Below are 20329 nucleotides of genomic sequence, written 5' to 3'. Positions count from 1 at the left end.
AAAACAACGCATTTAAATTGTGGATATACTAGAGTGACATGCAGTCTCCTACTCCCATTGTCTGTCTGACCTGTACTGTGGGCGGTCTTCGTTGGCGTAGGGGATGAAGTTGCCACGGGGCTGGGTGTAGTTGTGGTACTGGGATGGGGACAGGATCAGTGGTGGCAGATCTCCTGGAGAACAGAAGACAGACATCACACCCCGATGACCTACAAACACTGACAAACAGCCAAGTCAGGGTCAAGATCAGCTGTAGTTGAACTTGAGGGGAAACAAACGGTACCTGTCTGCCGTGCACTCACACCTGCACTTGTCTTCTACTTCCTGCCACTGATTCTGCTCACAGCGGGTATTTCGAAAGAAGAGTCCACATGCTTTCTCCTACTAAACTTAGTTGACTACACTCCGGATAAGAGTGCCTGCTGTATGACTAAGATGTTCAAATGTAATGTCACTTGTAGTTGTCCTCACCGATGGAAGGCACAGAGAGCGCTACAGTCATGGCCACGCAGACGAAGAATGCGGGCAGCAGGATCTGTGAGAAGAGGCCCTTGGTGTTCCTCTTGGCACAGTGGAACCTCTTGACGATGAGGCCGTGGAACTGGCGTAGCTTCAGCCACCAGCCCTCCAGCTTGAAGCTGCCCTGCCCCTCCAGGACGACAGGCTCAGGGGAGGCCTCCTCCACGTCCTCTGGAGGTAGAGAGAGATGGAGCGAGACAAAGAGAGACATTAGCAAAAGCCTAAAAACACATCACATGGAGGAAAATGACTCTCATAAGCTCCTCCAACCATACTATATATCTCATTGCCCCCAGTTGGCCAGGTACGTGTTGTAAAAGAGAATGTGTTCTTAATAACATACCTGGTTAAATATAATGAAGATTTAAAAAAAAAAAGGTATTCACTGAGTAACACCCTCTCGATGTCCTTCAGTCTCCTCATACAACAGTGGGACTCTTACCCCTCAGGCTGGTAGAGTGAGGGTCCCGTCCGTGGTCGAAGAGGCGGCAGTAGTCTCCGTAGAAGTCTGCGTAGAGCCCTTCCTCATCCCCCAGCACGGACCCCAGGGAGGAGGAGGAGCGCAGGGAGGATTGGCTCTGGCTGAGCCTGGAGCACATCACCAGGTTAGAGAGCTCTACCTCTGGTCTCTCCACACTGCTGCTGCTCCCCGCAGGAGCCCCCGGCTAGGGAGGATAGGGAGAAAGTAAGTCAAATAAGTAATTAGTCAACCAAGGGTTTTTTTTTTTTTTTATCAATTAGAAAAGAAGGGAAGCTCAAATAAAATAAAGACATTTGTGAAATTACTAGAATGTTTCATTTGTTTAAATAATGAACTGTTTTGCAATCAACTAATGATCCATTCTGAAAAGCATGTGTTGAACTAATCCCTACCTCTGGCTTTCCAGAGCCCCCCACACCCACCGCGGCAGCAGGTTTCCCCACTGAGATACCGCCTAGGGAATCCTTCATGTCTGGGAGGAGAGAGAATGTAAGAGATCATGATTAACATTTGAAGATTTGCAACACCAACACTAAATAGATAACTTGTGAAACGTCCATGTCAGCATTTAGCTATTTGGCAGCGCAAACACGGTTTGCAAACTCGGCAGAAATGAAATTCATGATGTGTGTCATAAATTATTAATGTAATGAAGCCCGCCCAAAATAACTTTATTGATCCGTGTAGCCGCAGACAGACACACAAAGCTTTGGTCCCACACACAAAATAGAATTACTAGAATAGACATCCCTATTCAAGTCAATGATGCCATAATGGGTGGACTGGCAGTCATTTTGAGTGGACCCATAGAAGTAAAAACATATTTCTTTGGTCTCACCGGCATCACTGTTCTCCAGGGACTGATCCTCCTCCGACACCTTGAGGAAGACCTCCTCCAGAGTGGTGTCCATCACCCCGAAGCTGGTCAGAGCCAAGATGGACAGATTTTGCTCCAATGCCTGGGAATAGGAAATATGGGCTCTGGTCAAAAGTAGTGCACTATAATGGGAATAGGGTGACATTTGTCTGTCTAAGTGAGTGCCTGAAAGAGTCTCTAGGTCTTCGTCTGTCTATGTGTGTGGGTCAAGTCCCTCTAGGTCATGTGTCTCTCTGAGTGTGTGGGTCTTTGTCTGTATGTCTGTCTGAGTGGGTGGGTGTGTACCTTTATCTCTAGGTCTGTGTCTGAGTCTGAGTGGGTGTACCTCCATGTCTAGGTCTGTGTCTGAGTGGGTGTACCTTCATCTCTAGGTCTGTGTCTGAGTGGGTGTACCTTCATCTCTAGGTCTGTGTCTGAGTCTGAGTGGGTGTACCTCCATGTCTAGGTCTGTGTCTGAGTGGGTGTACCTCCATGTCTAGGTCTGTGTCTGAGTGGGTGTACCTTAATCTCTAGGTCTGTGTCTGTGTTTGAGTGGGTGTACCTCCATGTCTAGGTCTGTGTCTGAGTGGGTGTACCTTCATGTCTAGGTCTGTGTTTGAGTGGGTGTACCTCCATGTCTAGGTCTGTGTCTGAGTGGGTGTACCTTCATGTCTAGGTCTGTGTCTGAGTGGGTGTACCTACATGTCTACGTCTGTGTCTGTGTCTGAGTGGGTGTACCTTAATCTCTAGGTCTGTGTCTGTGTTTGAGTGGCTGTACCTTCATGTCTACGTCTGTGTCTGTGTCTGAGTGGGTGTACCTTAATCTCTAGGTCTGTGTCTGTGTTTGAGTGGGTGTACCTCCATGTCTAGGTCTGTGTCTGAGTGGGTGTACCTACATGTCTACGTCTGTGTCTGTGTCTGAGTGGGTGTACCTACATGTCTACGTCTGTGTCTGAGTGGGTGTACCTTCATGTTTACATCTGTGTCTGAGTGTGTGTACCTTCATGTCTAGGTCTGTGTCTGAGTGGGTATACCTTCACCTCTAGGTCTGTGTCTGAGTGGGTGTACCTTCATGTCTAGGTCTAGGTCTGTGTCTGAGTGGGTATACCTTCACCTCTAGGTCTGTGTCTGAGTGGGTGTACCTTCATGTCTAGGTCTGTGTCTGTGTCTGTGTGGGTGTACCTTCATGTCTAGGTCTGTGTCTGTGTCTGTGTGGGTGTACCTTCATGTCTAGGTCTGTGTCTGTGTCTGAGTGGGTGTACCTTCATCTCTACGTCTGTGTCTGAGTGGGTGTACCTTCATCTCTAGGTCTGTGTCTGAGTGGGTGTACCTTCATCTCTACGTCTGTGTCTGAGTGGGTGTACCTTCATCTCTAGGTTTATGTCTGTCTGAGTGGGTGTACCTTCATCTCTAGGTCTGTGTCTGAGTGGGTGTACCTTCATCTCTAGGTCTGTGTCTGAGTGGGTGTACCTTCATCTCTAGGTCTGTGTCTGAGTGGGTGTACCTTCATCTCTAGGTCTGTGTCTGAGTGGGTGTACCTTCATCTCTAGGTCTGTGTCTGTGTGGGTGTACCTTCATCTCTAGGTCTGTGTCTGTGTGGGTGTACCTTCATCTCTAGGTCTGTGTCTGTGTGGGTGTACCTTCATCTCTAGGTCTGTGTCTGTGTCTGTCTAGGTCTGGTCTGTGTGTACCTTCATCTCTAGGTCTGTGTCTGTGTGGGTGTACCTTCATCTCTAGGTCTGTGTCTGTGTGGGTGTACCTTCATCTCTAGGTCTGTGTCTGAGTGGGTGTACCTTCATCTCTAGGTCTGTGTCTGTGTGGGTGTACCTTCATCTCTAGGTCTGTGTGTGTCTGTCTGAGTGTGTACCTGAAATAGCCTCTCGAAGCAGCCCTTCTTGACAGCCTCAGAGGGCAACACATAGGATAGTTCAGTGTTGGAGTCAGACAACAGCAGACAGGACCCCACAAACTGACGAATGAACTGGGTGACCCGGGTCTCTGAGCAGGGAGAAAGGGAGGAGGAGGAGGGGGACAGGGAGGAGGAGGACACGGTGGAGGGAGGCTGGGGCTGGGTGACCTGGTCTGGAGGCACAAACACACAGCATGATGGATGGAGGGAGGGAAAGGAGGATAAGGTGTAAGCAGAGAGCGGGGCAGTGGGACAAAGATCATTTTCAAAGGCAAAATACTAGCTGTACATGTTCAAAGACTTTTAAAAGAGAAAGTGAAAGATATTATAGAGAACACAGGAGGTTGGTGGCACCTTAATTGGGGAGGACGGGCTCGTGGTAATGACTGGAGTGGAATATGTTGAATGGTATCAAATACATCAAACACATGTTTTCCATGTGTTGATGCCGTTCGCTCCATTCCGGCCATTATTATGAGCCGTCGTCCCCTCAACAACCTCCACTGATAGAGAACAAATCCATCATATTCTAAAAGTGAGGGACAGAGGAAGTTTGTCATTGATAATAGACTGAGACAGCTTGTGACAAAAGGACAAAGAGAAACACACATATACACATATAAAAGACTCACCTCCGCTCTCACTCTGTTTCTTGACCAGGGTGAGTTTGTAGCCGTCTCCGTAGGTGCTCTTGAGAAAGAGTGGGGAGCCGCAGCACTTGAGTCTCCCATGGGAGATGATGGCTATGCGGTCTCCTAACAGGTCAGCCTCATCCATGTGGTGGGTGGACAGCAGGATGGTGCGACCTAGAAGCACAGTTGAAATGTTTCTCTGTCAATATACACCGAGTGCACAAAACATTAGCAACACCTTCCTAATATCGAAGGTGTTGCCCTCAGAACAGACTCATTTCGTCGGGGCATGTACTGTGCGTACTCTACAAGGTGTCGAAAGCGTTCCACAGGGATGCTGGCCCATGTTGACTCCAATGGTTCCACAGTTGTATCAAGTTGGCTGGATGTCCTTTGGGTGGTGGACAATTCTTGATACACACGGGAAACTGTTGAGCGTGAACAACCCAGCAACTTTGCAGTTCTTGACACACTCAAACCGGTGCGCCTGGCACCTGCTAACATACCCAGTTCAAAAGCACTTCAATCCTTTGTCTTGCCCATTCACCCTCTGAATGGCACACAAACACAATACATGTCTCAACTCTCAAAAATCCTTCTTTAATATGTCTCCCCCCCTTCATCTACACTGATTAAAGTCGATTTAACAAGTGACATCAATAAGGGATTAGAGCTTTCACCTGGTAAGTCTATGTCATGGAAAGAGCTGGTGTTCCTAATGTTTTGTACACTCAGTGTACATCAACATGTGTCAAACCATGTGGTGGGTGGACAACAGAATGGTGCAACCTAGAAACACAAGGGTGACAAACCAGTGCACTCTATAGGGAACAGGGTGCCATTTGAGACACAATCTTAGTGTGGTTGACCCATGTCTCACCTGTTGTGAGTGTTAGTGTGCGAGGGTTAGTGTGTGAGTTTGAAGCATCATGTCTCATCTGTTGTTAGTGTGCGAGGGTTAGTGTGTGAGGGTTAGTGTGTGAGTTTGAAGCATCATGTATCATCTGTTGTTAGTGTGCGAGGGTTAGTGTGTGAGTTTGAAGCATCATGTATCATCTGTTGTTAGTGTGCGAGGGTTAGTGTGTGAGGGTTAGTGTGTGAATTTGAAGCATCATGTATCATCTGTTGTTAGTGTGCGAGGGTTAGTGTGCGAGTTTGAAGCATCATGTATCATCTGTTGTTAGTGTGCGAGGGTTAGTGTGCGAGGGTTAGTGTGCGAGGGTTAGTGTGCGAGTTTGAAGCATCATGTATCATCTGTTGTTAGTGTGCGAGGGTTAGTGTGTGAGGGTTAGTGTGTGAGTTTGAAGCATCATGTATCATCTGTTGTTAGTGTGCGAGGGTTAGTGTGTGAGGGTTAGTGTGTGAGTTTGAAGCATCATGTATCATCTGTTGTTAGTGTGCGAGGGTTAGTGTGCGAGGGTTAGTGTGCGAGGGTTAGTGTGTGAGTTTGAAGCATCATGTATCATCTGTTGTTAGTGTGCGAGGGTTAGTGTGCGAGGGTTAGTGTGTGAGTTTGAAGCATCATGTATCATCTGTTGTTAGTGTGCGAGGGTTATTGTGTGAGTTTGAAGCATCATGTATCATCTGTTGTTAGTGTGCGAGGGTTAGTGTGCGAGGGTTAGTGTGCGAGGGTTAGTGTGTGAGTTTGAAGCATCATGTATCATCTGTTGTTAGTGTGCGAGGGTTAGTGTGCGAGGGTTAGTGTGTGAGGGTTAGTGTGCGAGGGTTAGTGTGTGAGTTTGAAGCATCATGTATCATCTGTTGTTAGTGTGCGAGGGTTAGTGTGCGAGGGTTAGTGTGCGAGGGTTAGTGTGCGAGTTTGAAGCATCATGTATCATCTGTTGTTAGTGTGCGAGGGTTAGTGTGTGAGTTTGAAGCATCATGTCTCATCTGTTGTTAGTGTGCGAGGGTTAGTGTGTGAGTTTGAAGCATCATGTATCATCTGTTGTTAGTGTGCGAGGGTTAGAGTGTGAGTTTGAAGCATCATGTATCATCTGTTGTTAGTGTGCATGGATAGTGTGTGAGTTTGAAGCATCATGTATCATCTGTTGTTAGTGTGCGAGGGTTAGTGTGTGAGGGTTAGTGTGTGAGATTGAAGCATCATGTATCATCTGTTGTGAGTGTTAGAGTGTGAGGGTTAGTGTGTGAGGGTTAGTGTGTGAGATTGAAGCATCATGTATCATCTGTTGTTAGTGTGCGAGGGTTAGTGTGCGAGGGTTAGTGTGTGAGTTTGAAGCATCATGTATCATCTGTTGTTAGTGTGCGAGGGTTAGTGTGTGAGGGTTAGTGTGTGAGTTTGACGCATCATGTATCATCTGTTGTTAGTGTGTGAGGGTTAGTGTGTGAGGGTTAGTGTGTGAGATTGAAGCATCATGTATCATCTGTTGTTAGTGTGCGAGGGTTAGTGTGTGAGGGATAGTGTGTGAGATTGAAGCATCATGTATCATCTGTTGTTAGTGTGTGAGGGTTAGTGTGTGAGTTTGACGCATCATGTATCATCTGTTGTTAGTGTGTGAGGGTTAGTGTGTGAGGGTTAGTGTGTGAGATTGAAGCATCATGTATCATCTGTTGTTAGTGTGCGAGGGTTAGTGTGTGAGGGTTAGTGTGTGAGTTTGAAGCATCATGTATCATCTGTTGTGAGTGTTAGAGTGTGAGGGTTAGTGTGTGAGGGTTAGTGTGTGAGATTGAAGCATCATGTATCATCTGTTGTTAGTGTGCGAGGGTTAGTGTGTGAGGGTTAGTGTGTGAGATTGAAGCATCATGTATCATCTGTTGTTAGTGTGTGAGGGTTAGTGTGTGAGGGTTAGTGTGTGAGATTGAAGCATCATGTATCATCTGTTGTTAGTGTGCGAGGGTTAGTGTGTGAGGGTTAGTGTGTGAGATTGAAGCATCATGTATCATCTGTTGTTAGTGTGTGAGGGTTAGTGTGCGAGTTTGACGCATCATGTATCATCTGTTGTTAGTGTGTGAGGGTTAGTGTGTGAGATTGAAGCAACATGTATCATCTGTTGTTAGTGTGCGAGGGTTAGTGTGTGAGGGTTAGTGTGTGAGGGTTAGTGTGTGAGATTGAAGCATCGTGTATCATCTGTTGTTAGTGTGCGAGGGTTAGTGTGTGAGGGTTAGTGTGTGCGTTTGATGCATCATGTCTCACCCTGTTTGTACTTGAGGATGAGGTCCCAGATGGCTCTGCGTGCGTAGGGGTCCACCCCCGCCGTAGGCTCATCCAGGATGACGGCCCGGGAGCCGCCCACAAACGCTATGGCCACGGACAGCTTCCTCTTCATTCCCCCAGACAGAGTCTGCACCAGGCTGTGACGCTTATTATTCAACTCTAGATCGTCTATCATCCTGACAACATACACACAACTCATGGTCATTTACATTATTTTGGGCTGTGGATGGGTATAATTTGTTTCCAAACTATACATATCCTTCAATGGCAGTCACCTGTACTTATATACTATCTACACCCTTCAATTTGAAGAGGTGAGATCCTAATCTAATGCCATGTTGATAGTTTCACTTCCACCTTAGGGTCTTTGACTTGGTTAAACCATCCAAATGGGATGTGACGTACTTGTCCATCTCCTTGCGGATGTCCTCCTCGGCCATGCCTTTGAGTTTGGAGTAGAACCACAGGTGCTCCTCCACGCTGAGCTTGTCAAAGAGCACATTGTGCTGGGGGCACATGCCCAGGTTCTGCCTGATACGCTCCATGTCAGTACGGATGTCATGGCCGTAGATGGTGGCTGAGCCAGAGGTGGGCGGGAACAGACCTGTCAGAATAGACCTGGGGATCGCAGTAGAGAACCAGTGGGAGTTAGCGACAGGGTTAGTGAGAGAGGGAAGAAATGGACACGTAAAACATAGGTCATACTGTATTTGAAGGCCATTTTTGTGGACATTACGGTGATGTTATGGGAATCGTATGGGAAAGATGACGGAAACATTATGGTGATGTTGTAGCCAACATTATGCATGGCCTGTTTATAATTTATCATTACATGACAATTGTTAACAAATAGTTCATCTACAATATGGTTTATAAGCAGATGATGAATAGCCCTTCAAACAAATTCTTACCAAAACATACAACACACATCTCCCCGTGTCTCTCTGTAAACCCACACGTCAACACAACACAAACGCCCGGGGACCCTCTGACACACACGTGGGCACACACACATTTTTCTCTCTCACATGGTGGTGGTCTTGCCGGCTCCGTTGTGTCCCAGGAAGGACACCACCTGGTTCTCGTGGAGGTTGAGGCTCAGCTTGTTGAGGGCCAGCTTATTGCCCATCTTGTAGACCTTGGTCAGCTTGTCTATACAAACCACCAGAGGCAGGTGGCTGGGCTCCTCTTCAATACCACGCATCTCCTCTGGAGGGAGAGAGAGAGCCAGCGAGCGAGAGAAAGAGAGAGGGAGAGAGAGGATAAAGCTGCTCTCTATTACAGAACCAGGGAAGAACCTTATTTTGAGATTAGATTTTTTTGGTAACATCTTATTTGGATAGTCCCAAATCAATGCTTTATAGATGTTGAGTAGATGTTCAACTACCTATCAACCATATTTCTACTAACTATCCACTAACCAAGTTCAAGGTCAGGCTTGGCCCTACCAGATCGCCGGTGTTCCATGGCACACGCCTGGTCCTCCTCCATGACACTCAGCCTGGCCCCTCCCCCCCAGGGACACTCCCATGTCTCCACACGCCCACTGCCCAGCCAATAGGACTTCTGCAGGGGGAAGTACCACGGCCGAGGCAGCCCATACATCCCTGGAGGACAGGAGAGAATGGGTGAAAAAACTCATTTGTGATTCAGCCCAGTTGCTTCCATAAACAGTCAGTGACAAAACAGGGACACAAAAGGGAGGGATTTAAGTTAGCAGCCAAAGACATGAAAAATGGAAATCCATATTGGATGTTGACTGTTTACCTGGATGCACAGCCTCTATGTACCAGGTGAGTACTCCATACACACTAGCATCGATGATGAGCATCATCATGGACAGGCCAAGGTTGAAGTCATCGCCCTCTACAGGTGACTGGTTGATGGTGCGCCACTGGATACCAACCCCAGCCACCTCGTACAGGGCAAAGTACTTAGAGCCCAGGCCGAACGCTGTGGTCGACATAAGAGACTGGAGAGAATGGGAATAAGGAAAATGGACGTGTTAAAAGCTGTTGACGTGTATGAAGATCAATGTCTTTCAAGGGCTGACGGATTCAGACTGGTAGTGTCAGAGAATAGAATAGAAGTCTGGTTTCTTCCGGACTTTCAACTACTTTGCTCGACATTTTGATACACCTTTGACACAGAAATAGGTCATTTGACTCAGTGAGTCAAAGAGACAAATAACTAAGTCTAGCCATGAGCCCGGGGTCATGTTTCTCTCATGAAATATATCCAGACAGTCTAGACATGGTCACAGTTTATGACTAACAACAAACAAATCCCTGTCATGAATAAAGCACAGGGAGAGAGTCAGACAGGGAGGAGAACAAAGGCCCGATCTTACAGCGATACACTTCTCGAAGGCCGTGATCTTGTCATGGGCCACCTCCTCTCTGATGGCCACGTACATGTATGGGACATAGCTGAGGAAGTAGATTATCCCACCACACGCTGACGCCAGCTTGGCCTTGGAGTAGATCACTGACACCAGGAAGCTGGCATACACAGACAGGACACAGACAGACAGAACGGAGAGAAATACCGTTAGCATTTACTAATCTTGTTTCTAAACACTTTCGCCCAATGGACAATAGCCTGGAGACGTATTTGTATTTATTTATTTTATTCAACCTATTTAACTAGGCAAGTCAGTTAAGAACAAATTCTTATTTACAATGACGGCCTACCAAAAGGCATAAGGCCTCCTGCGGGTATGGGGGCTGGGATATATATATATATAGGACAAAACACACATCACGACAAGAGAGACACCACAACACTGCATAAAGAGACCTAAGACAACAACATAGCGTGGCAGCAACAGAGGTTAAGATGAGGTGAATCTCCTCATCTCTATCTCATTTAGTTTGCTCCTCAAATCCACGCACCTTGGTTGAAGAGTGAGGTAGCGAGTGTTTCTATTTGCTAGCATTTACCGACCGTGCACGTTTCCTCGGGACGGAGTCACTGTCGGCCTGATACATGAAGGAGAGAGCATTTTTTTTCTTAAATAACGCGTTTCTTTCTCAACGAAAGTGGACGTGAAAGGGAAACAACTTTTGTCAAATCAGCCGTTGGAAACCGCAGTGACTCCACAGTGAGTGAGTCGTTAGATTCATCTTTAACACCTTGAACGTGTGTAAAGGTCACGGCTGCTTTGAGATCACGGCTTTCAGTGAGGACTGCAATAACAGTCAGAGAGAAACCAGTCAAAGCAGAAGTTGCAGCTGCCCCCTAGACACTGTTAGTGGTGAAATGGTGAACATTTCAGGAAGGTAAACTGATCCTGTATCTGTGCCTAAGGCCATGGCAACTTCTGTCTGGGACATAGAAAAAGTTGAAAGCTGCACATACGCTCCCAATGATTATAATGGTTAAAAGAGCAGTGTGCAACTTTCTTTATAGTATAAGATTATGTTCGTCTGCACTTCTCCTACTATTTTGTCTGTGTGTCAACTCATGCTTTTTACTAGACTAACGTCAGAGCAGTAGTGGTGCCATTACCAGAACATAATGGTGGCGATGGCGTAGATGGAGAGGAAGAGCCAGATGATGAAGATGTCGCTGTGGAGGAGCACCCGACCGTATTTCAGGATGGCCGTCAGGGCCGTCACTGAGATGGACAACTGGACAAACCCAGTGATGAACCAGGCCACCCAGTGGACCGCGTTGTTCAGGCCCATCATCTTCATCACCTACAGGCCAGGCAGGAAGGATACAGGTTACTTTCCAGAAGAGGTTATTCCTCTTATTTACTCTTACAGTCACTCATATGGATGTGAATGTAACCCCCCCCCCTCCCCTCCCCAGATATGAACAAAATATTCTGAATATGAAGAAGAAGAAAAAAACACATACAATATTATCATAGGAATTCAACTTGGGAAAACATTTAATTGAAATCCATATTTCTCCAGCAGGGGGCGGAAGAGAGGCAATAAATACGAGTGACATCATCTTGCTCTCGGATGCCGAACAAAGGCAGAGAGTAGATGGCTTTAGTGTTGCTGCTCCAATGTCACAGACAGACATAGGAGGAGATGCATTCTAAATAGCACCCTTTTCCCTATATAGTGTACCAATTTTGACTAAAGGTCTGGTCAAAAGTATTGTACTACAAAGGGGTTGTCATTTGGAACACACATGGAGAGCCTAGTGTAGACAGGTGAGCAGGCAGCTGCAGGCAGTCTCACCTCTTTGAGCCGGTGCTCCTTCTCCGCCACAATGTGTTGGATCATCATGGCTACAGAGTAGACCCAGGAGATCACCATGCACAGAGGCATCATGTGCTCGATCACAAACAGGAAGCTATGGACCAACGACAAACAGAAGAAATCACTCGCTCAATGCTAAACCTCATTTATTCTTGAATCATTTGGCAGTCGAGCAAGTTGAGGAGACTAAAACTGCTGGGCGTAACCCTAGGTAGCAAGCGTTCACGGTCAGAACTTGCTCAAATGAGAAGAGGCCCTTCCATGATAGGGCGTCGCTCTGCTTCCTTGACATCTCAGTCGACCAGACAGGTCCTTACAAGCCCTAGTTTTGTCACACCTGGACGACTGCCCAGCTATGTGGTCATGTGCGGCAAAGAAGGACATAGGTCAATTGCATTTGGTCCAGAACAAAGCAGCGCGTATCGCATTTAGTTGTACACGGAGGGTAAGTGTCAGTAACATGCACGTCAGTCTCTCCTGGCTCAAGGTTGATGAGAGATTGACTGCATCACTAATGGTCTTTGTGCGAGGTATTGATGTGTTGAAGGTGCAGAACTGTCTGGTCAAGCAGTTGGCAGACAGTTTGGACACTCATCGGTACAACACAAGACATGCAACCGGAGGTCTCTTCACAGTCCCTAGGTCCAGAACCGAGGCGGGGAAACGCACAGTATTAAATAGAGCCATGACTACATGGAACTCTCTGCCACCCCAGTAACTCAAGCTAGCAATAAAAACAGTTTAACAAAAACTGATAAAGGGGGCTGTGAAGAGACACACACATTTTATATATCTTGTATTGTAATTTGCACTTTACTATGTATTAGACCTAGATATTGTGAGTACTGTATGTACTAACATACATTTAGTACATACAGTACATTTTAAATGTACTTCAGTCTTTGACTAATCATATTCTGTACTATCTACCTATCTATCTATCTAAATGGGCAGGGCCAATGTAATTTGATTACCTCAGATAGAAATAGTGCCAGAATGAATGGTTATTTTGGCCACAGTCCCAGGGCAGAGCAACTATAAGAAAAAGCCAATGTGAGTAGAGGAGAGGTATATTGAGAGAGTTCCAAGTCTTACTCGTCTCTTGTGTAGCAGGGGTAAGGGAACATCTGAACATAGTTGCCAGGCTCCACCACGTCATGGCCCACAAACGTGTTAATGATGGCTCTCTCCATCATATCTGAGGACACACACACACACACACACACACACACACACACACACACACACACACACACACACACACACACACACACACACACACACACACACACACACACACACACACACACACACACACACACACACACACACACACACACACACACACACACACACACACACACCTTAATGAATAAGCCTTCCCATCAATTTTCCCCAAAACATACGGAGAGAATGTGCTGGATCTGCAGCTTGGCGTTGGTACCCACACAGGTGTGCCCACCTCAAGATCACTAGGGTAAGCATTTTACCCCAATAAACCCTTATCTTAATAAAACACCAGCAAAAAAAATGTGTTTGACATAACAATTGTGTCCTCCGTGAACCTGATTTTGTCAGCTGATTTATAGTCTATGTACAGTATAGCCTATTTATAGTTTTGCCTTCTGCAGATAACGCTGAGACAACAAGTACAGCTGAGTTTTGAGACGTCTTCTTTACTACTAAAGCAAGGGGAATGAGAAACATACCAACGACACAACAACATCTGGAAATGCCATACCAGCATTCCAATTCTGTATAAAACACTAATTAGAGCCAACCGTTTTCTTCATATTAATTCATTTGAAATAGCCCAAGTGCCAATCTTTTCTCCTTTGGTTAAAGGGATAATTTGTGATTTTGGCATGCTAGCAGATATCCATAGACTTCCAGTCATTGTGCTAACACTAGTTAGTATTGGCTACCTTTAACTTCCTTCATACTGGACGCAGACATGCTATCCACGGGATCATGCTATCCACGGGATCATCTGACTCTGGGGAAATAGATAAAGTGCCTCATTGCCAAAATCCTGAAGAATCAGTTTAATGCCTTTGTGGCTGTGATGCTGATGATAATGGCTAGAGTTGTCTAAAGTTGTCTACAGTTGGATAGAATTGTCTAGAGTTGGCTAAAGTTGGCTAGAGTTGGCTAAAGTTGGCTAGAGTTGGCTAAAGTTGGCTAGAGTTGGCTAAAGTTGTCTAAAGTTAGCTACAGTTGGCTAAACGTGGCTACAGTTGGCTACAGTTAGCTAGAATTGACAACATTTCAGTCTACATTTAAAACACTTCGGTAGACAACGTGGAGGACTCTGGTCACGTACCCTGGATCCACACAAAGCCGTAGAGGAAATAGAACTTTCCCCCCGTGTTGGGCCCTGGGCGCCAGTAGGCCCGGCGGATCTCGTTGGTTTTCTCTGTGAAGCTGGAGTTCTGCCTGATCTTATAGAGGACATGAGGAGGCAGGGAGCCATCTAGGTTGGTCTGGAATATCACACCTGGGTGAGAGGGAACATTATGTACAATATGTCTTTGACATTATTTCCTCATAATATGAAAGCTATTGCCGATCGGAGGCTAGCTGCATGCCGTAGCCACTGCCCTCTCAGTAAAATCCATCTGGCCACCCGGGCCTGGCCATTAGCCACGATCTGTTTTTAACCGTAAAGACTAAACGAGTGCCAAAGACACGTTTCCATCTTGTGATAATGTAATGGACAGTAAAGTTCTTATGATTACATCAAGTCGTCTGCCCACTGCAGTGGTGAGTGTACTCACTGGCAAACACTGAGATGTTATCATGGTAAGCTTGGTTCAGTGTGTAGTTGACGATGCTGTCCTCATCCGGAAAACCCTTGAAGATATCCACACTGACCTGGAACAAGAAGAAGAAGAAGAAGAAAGAAGAATCCTTGCAGTCAATGGGAAATTGTCTTCTGCCTTGATCCCAACCAGATGGCAGCCACAGTGCGGCGCCAACCCCCAAGAGCACAAGAAACGTCTATATCGGCAACATAGGCAATAATAGTCCCTGCCCTGGGCTCTGGTCAAAAGTAGTCAAACATATAGGGGAATAGGGTGCCATTTGGGATGAATCCTGGGACTATTGAATGGAGCTTTGCTGCGTCCTTGTCCAGAGCGGATTATCGGTGCTCATATTACTGCACGCCTGCTGTCTGTGTCCGGATCAATATACAGTACTCAAGTTCCACTGCTCTTCCTGTGTCAGAATGCCCATGTCTACAGTTCTTCCTGCCCGTACACCAGAATCTTATAAAGCTCTCGTGTAATGGATAGTGACCTTGGGCGTTCTTTCCAACCAGGACTACTACTACTAGATGTACTATTCATCTCTGTTGTTTTGTGTGTGTTTGTGTGTTTCTTTCTTTCTTTTTCATTCAAGTTTCATACTGACCTTGGACATGAAGTGTGTCCAGCCACAGGCGGCGTTGTCAATGGTGTCCAGCTGCTCCAGCAGGGTGGAGGTGTTGGGCAGGGTGTAGTTGCCCTCCAGCAACCCACGCAGCAGATCACTGTCTGTCCCATTCAGCAGTTCCGGGTGACCACGTAGGTCAGAGGTCAACTAGGAAGAGGAATACATAAGCAGTTAATGCACAGGTAGGCATATCCATGGGCTTATTGTCCAGTAGTTTGTATGTGTTCATGATACAGTGTACATATGGGCTTATCAGGCAAGATATGGACTGTATTAATATACTGTGTGGGGGACAATATTTTTTTTCAAGATTGCCAGTTAAATCTTATGCCATTTATCAGACAATATTACCTTATGAGGTGAGGTGAATAGTGTCTGTTACTGTATATGAAGAGAGGTAAAAGCTGTGTGTTACCTGCTGCATCCAGGCCAAGTGGTGGTGCAGCTTGCCCTCCTCCAGATAAGTCCTGAGCTGGGCAGAGATGTTGAGCCACACCCGGGCGTAGTGAGTCACGTTCCCCACAAACGCAAATGTCTCATTGGCCTTCACACAGAAGCAGAGTCACGGGTCACCGACACAGAAGAAGCTATCCCAGGCCTAGCTCTGGTCCAGTGTGTTAGGTGCAGCTTGCTGGTGCTGAGGCTTCCCAGTGTCAGCAAGCCACATCCTGAAGCAGAGCTATCCCAGGCCTAGCTCTGGTCCAGTGTGTTAGGTGCAGCTTGCTGGTGCTGAGGCTTCCCAGTGTCAGCAAGCCACATCCTGAAGCAGAGCTATCCCAGACCTAGCTCTGGTCCAGGGTGTTAGGTGCAGCTTGCTGGTGCTGAGGCTTCCCAGTGTCAGCAAGCCACATCCTGAAGCAGAGCTATCCCAGACCTAGCTCTGGTCCAGGGTGTTAGGTGCAGCTTGCTGGTGCTGAGGCTTCCCAGTGTCAGCAAGCCACATCCTGAAGCAGAGCTATCCCAGGCCTAGCTCTGGTCCAGTGTGTTAGGTGTAGCTTGCTGGTGCTGAGGCTTCCCAGTGTCAGCAAGCCACATCCTGAAGCAGAGCTATCCCAGTCCCATTAACGTCTCGTTACTCGATCCACATCCTTTCAACTGTCCTTTTCTGTTGAGTCCCTTCTGTGGCCCTTCCCTCTGCTCTCTGCCTCTCTCCCTCCCTCTCTAGTTTTGTTAATTTCGTAAAACCCCTCCCTCCTCCCGTCCTCTGGCTTAGATAACAAATCTAGCTATAGACCATCTGCCAATAACAAGCCGGTGGTAACTAGTGGGATGTACAGAGAAACAGAGAATCAATGGCCAGTTGTGCATATGCTGTGGTATAGCGAGACCTCCGGGGACTGAGGATCGCATGATTCATCTAGCCACGCATAGACTTCCTACACATCTTGCCCTTAACCCGATGTACAGAACATGTAGCTACGTGATTAATGTGTAAGGCTGGGATGCAAATGACCACGGGGCTCCTAGTGAATTCCCAACATTTTCTCAATACACTGCGAGTCTCAAAGTGTCTGACAACAGCTAGGCCGTATAAATGAAAGAAAAAAACTATAGCACCGGCTGCTATCCTCCATTTAGTCTTGGCATTTGGAAATAGATCACATCTTGTGTACGTAAGCACCCGCTTTCCTCGTACTTTATCAAATGAATATAGACAATGCCTGGGCAGCAGTGTGCATAGCTCTATAGCCTAATGACACCTGAATAACTCTATTACAGTACACTGTCTAGGTACAAGTCACTGTGTAAATGCTACAGTACATCCACGATAACGATACAGTTGACAGAGCTTGAAAGAACATGGTCATGTACTTGCCTTCTGAATGACTTTGTCCACCTGTGAGCCGATGGGGGAGTAGAGGATCTTGGGATTTGTAGTCATCAGATGCACTAGTAAGCCCAGATTGCGCTGCTCTTTACTGGTAAAGCCCAGAGAGCTCATATTCCCTTGCTTTAAAGCCTCTGGCTCAATGATTCTGGAGACAGTAGACAGGGATCAACAACTTCAGCCTTTACGGCATAGGTGTACAGAATTGTGTTTCTCTACTCTGGCACCAGCCCAGTTCTAACACACCTGATTTGCATTGTATCAATTTAAAACAGCAGGGCCCTTGATTAGGTGAATCAGGTGTGTTATTATATGGCTGGAACATAAGCTTGCACACCCTGTAGATTTCTAGCCTGGTCCCAGATCTGTTCGTGCCCAAGCAACTCCATGAGTGACAGAGAATTGGCATGATAGCATACAGACTAGCACTAATGCAATTGGATCTGCAGTTAAAGAACAATGGCAGAAGGAATGATCCTATTACATAGACACAAACCTGTTGTTCCCACACAGAATAGGCTGCAGCCCTGCCCACAGCTGCACAAAGGTAGAAAACGAGTGAGGGTTCTCTTCTTTCACATTCTCTTTCTCTCGTCCTCTCCCCTCCTCTCCGCCCTCCTCCCAGGGGTTCTCGGTGGTGTTGGGCCCCCAAGTGGTGGCGTTGAGGGACCAGGAAGTGGTGGTGTTGGCTGGAGCCCCAGGGGGGACGTGGCCAGCACAGGCCCCCTTGGGGAGCAGGCGAGCCAGGCCTGACAGCAGGTCTACATCCCTGAGGAGCTTCTCCACGTCAGCCAAGTCCTTCAGCAGAGCACCCAGGTGGGACTGGGACAGAGGGGCCGAGGAGTTGGCTGGCTCCAGACGCAGCTGGAGAGAGAAGGCCGAAAGGTGTGGAGAGACAGAAGAAAGGGGGAAAGTATGAGAGCGGGAGAAAGAAAGAAGGAAAGAAAGGAAAAGAAAGAAAGAAAAAGAAAGAAAGAAAGAAAGAAAGAAAGAAAGAAAGAAAGAAAGAAAGAAAGAAAGAAAGAAAGAAAGAAAGAAAGAAAGAAAGAAAAAGAAAGAAAAAGAAAGAAAGAGACCGATGTGGATAGGAATCAAAGGGAGAGAGAATAATGAGTATTAGAGATAGATACTGAGATAGATAGGGAACTAAGATAGATACTGAGGAGCCATAGAATTCCAAATACAAGATCCACAGTATTTATTTATGTGTGTTTGATGAGGGAAAAGCACCTCACCACAGGGAATCTCAGTTCAAAGCAGCCATTGAGTGTGTCCCAAATGGCATCCTATTTCCTATATAGTGCACTACTTTTTTTATGGGCCCTGGTTAAAAGTACAGCACTGAATAGGGAATAGGGTGCCATTTTGGATGAAGCGATTGTCTCTAATGTACCTTGTCAATGAGGCTCTGTGTGTCTATCTGCTCTCGGAGCTCCTGGCTCATCTCTCCAAAGCGCTCAGTCCTTTGTCCCGCCCCACCTCCACATGCTGTACTGCGATAGGCCTGGAGCAGGGACTGCTGCTTCTCAGGAACCAATAGGATCTTGCTCAGCTCACTAGTCCCATCCTCCCCACAGGTAAGCATTTCCAACATGGCACCAGTCAGGAGAACACCCTTTGAAAAAACAATCAAGAGCACATTCAATACAATTCACCATCATCAGCATGTATGGTATCAATTATTTCAGTGGTAGTCTTGTAAAGGCTATTGATAAAGGTAATTGGTTCAGGGTATACGATAAAGGCTATTGACAAAGGTAATTGATTCAGGGTATACAATAAAGGCTATTGATAAAGGTAATTGATTCAGGGTATACAATAAAGGCTATTGATAAAGGTAATTGACTCAGGGTATACAATAAAGGCTATTGATAAAGGTAATTGACTCAGGGTATACAATAAAGGCTATTGATAAAGGTAATTGACTCAGGGTATACAATAAAGGCTATTGATAAAGGTAATTGAATCAGGGTATACAATAAAGGCTATTGATAAAGGTAATTGACTCAGGGTATACAATAAAGGCTATTGATAAAGGTAATTGACTCAGGGTATACAATAAAGGCTATTGATAAAGGTAATTGACTCAGGGTATACAATAAAGGCTATTGATAAAGGTAATTGACTCAGGGTATACAATAAAGGCTATTGATAAAGGTAATTGAATCAGGGTATACAATAAAGGCTATTGATAAAGGTAATTGACTCAGGGTATACAATAAAGGCTATTGATAAAGGTAATTGACTCAGGGTATACAATAAAGGCTATTGATTCAATAGAAAAAAGACAGGAAGAAGGAGGGAAGAAAAAGGGGATGATTCAGATAGAGGAGGATAGATAAGATAAGATAAGCAGTGCACCTCCACCTCCTTCAGTCCCTGGGGGTCGTATCTCTGGCCTGCCCCTCCTCCTGCTAGGCCTAAAGCCTGGGACATGAGTTTGAGTAGGGCCTGCCGATGGGCTGCTTTGGTTGGGTCTCGTAAAGCTTTGTGGATCAGTCCACCATCCAGACTTTGCATGACTCCCAGCATCTTCTCCTGAGGGGACGATAGGAGGGGATTACTGCTGAGCTAATACACAGACTCAGATCAATTCAATTCAATATTTCCCATTAGTAGCCTACCTCCAGTTGAAGTATCTTCTCTGCAGGGGTATGTGTGGTCTCTTTTTCCCCTCCAGAACTGTGACTACTCCCCCCTCCAGTTCTGGGGTACAGGCCAAAGATCAAGTTGAATACCTGCAGTTCAGCAAGTGAAATAGAGGACCCACACACTCAGAGAACCGGAAGATAAACGCACACACGCACGTGCACACACACACAAACACACACACACACACAGGTGGCAGACAGGACTTCAGCGTTTGTTCGCATAGGGAAAGCTGTCAGAAAAACAGGATACTGAGGAGAAACAAGGAGGGACAGACAGAAAGTGACTGACTGGAGAAGACAAAGATGAGGACCTGATGCCAGGCCTAGACAATTAACTGAGACAGAGATGGAGGGAAACAGAAAGGTGGGAGGCACCGAGCCATATATTGATACTGTATGATTCAATGTCATTCCTCAATGACAATACGTCTTTGCCAAATCTGTAATCTTGGCAAACGGGTGTATATTCAAATTTAGATGTCAAAATTGTGTTATCTAAATGTAAATATACCCAATAGCCAAGATTTCAGATTTGGCAGTCTATACTAACATTGTTTCTTACTTCCTTGTTCATCAGTCATGTCACAACATTTGAATGTAAACCCTGCATTACCCCATAACTAAAA

The 20329-nt window shown here is 46.3% G+C and overlaps 1 protein-coding gene across 5 annotated transcripts in view; it reads right to left on the bottom strand.

Moving 5' to 3' along the window:
* LOC124034069 (ATP-binding cassette sub-family A member 2-like) overlaps window positions 1–20329 on the bottom strand; it is a 91950-nt gene that overhangs the window by 15160 nt on the left and 56461 nt on the right. For 3 of the 5 annotated variants that reach the window (XM_046346786.1, XM_046346788.1, XM_046346787.1), the window contains 25 exons: window positions 19677–19790; window positions 19414–19590; window positions 18446–18667; window positions 17549–17916; window positions 17041–17200; window positions 15640–15768; window positions 15204–15371; window positions 14567–14663; window positions 14113–14286; window positions 12885–12987; window positions 11769–11883; window positions 11080–11270; window positions 9920–10070; window positions 9337–9541; window positions 8991–9176; window positions 8598–8778; window positions 7975–8187; window positions 7549–7745; window positions 4398–4571; window positions 3724–3938; window positions 1839–1959; window positions 1393–1472; window positions 962–1184; window positions 472–690; window positions 71–173 (listed from right to left, as the gene is read on the bottom strand). In XM_046346786.1, coding sequence (XP_046202742.1) covers window positions 71–173; window positions 472–690; window positions 962–1184; window positions 1393–1472; window positions 1839–1959; window positions 3724–3938; window positions 4398–4571; window positions 7549–7745; window positions 7975–8187; window positions 8598–8778; window positions 8991–9176; window positions 9337–9541; window positions 9920–10070; window positions 11080–11270; window positions 11769–11883; window positions 12885–12987; window positions 14113–14286; window positions 14567–14663; window positions 15204–15371; window positions 15640–15768; window positions 17041–17200; window positions 17549–17916; window positions 18446–18667; window positions 19414–19590; window positions 19677–19790 — 4286 coding nt within the window. The remainder of the gene's footprint in view (window positions 1–70; window positions 174–471; window positions 691–961; window positions 1185–1392; window positions 1473–1838; window positions 1960–3723; window positions 3939–4397; window positions 4572–7548; window positions 7746–7974; window positions 8188–8597; window positions 8779–8990; window positions 9177–9336; window positions 9542–9919; window positions 10071–11079; window positions 11271–11768; window positions 11884–12884; window positions 12988–14112; window positions 14287–14566; window positions 14664–15203; window positions 15372–15639; window positions 15769–17040; window positions 17201–17548; window positions 17917–18445; window positions 18668–19413; window positions 19591–19676; window positions 19791–20329) is intronic. The other 2 variants (XM_046346789.1, XM_046346790.1) reach the window with 1 other exon arrangement.

This window comes from Oncorhynchus gorbuscha, linkage group LG04 (genome assembly GCF_021184085.1).
Source record: "Oncorhynchus gorbuscha isolate QuinsamMale2020 ecotype Even-year linkage group LG04, OgorEven_v1.0, whole genome shotgun sequence".
In the NCBI taxonomy this organism is placed as follows: Eukaryota; Metazoa; Chordata; class Actinopteri; order Salmoniformes; family Salmonidae; genus Oncorhynchus; species Oncorhynchus gorbuscha.
The sequence above is the reverse complement of the archived record's forward strand: the minus strand, read 5'-3'. Positions and strand labels throughout refer to the sequence as shown.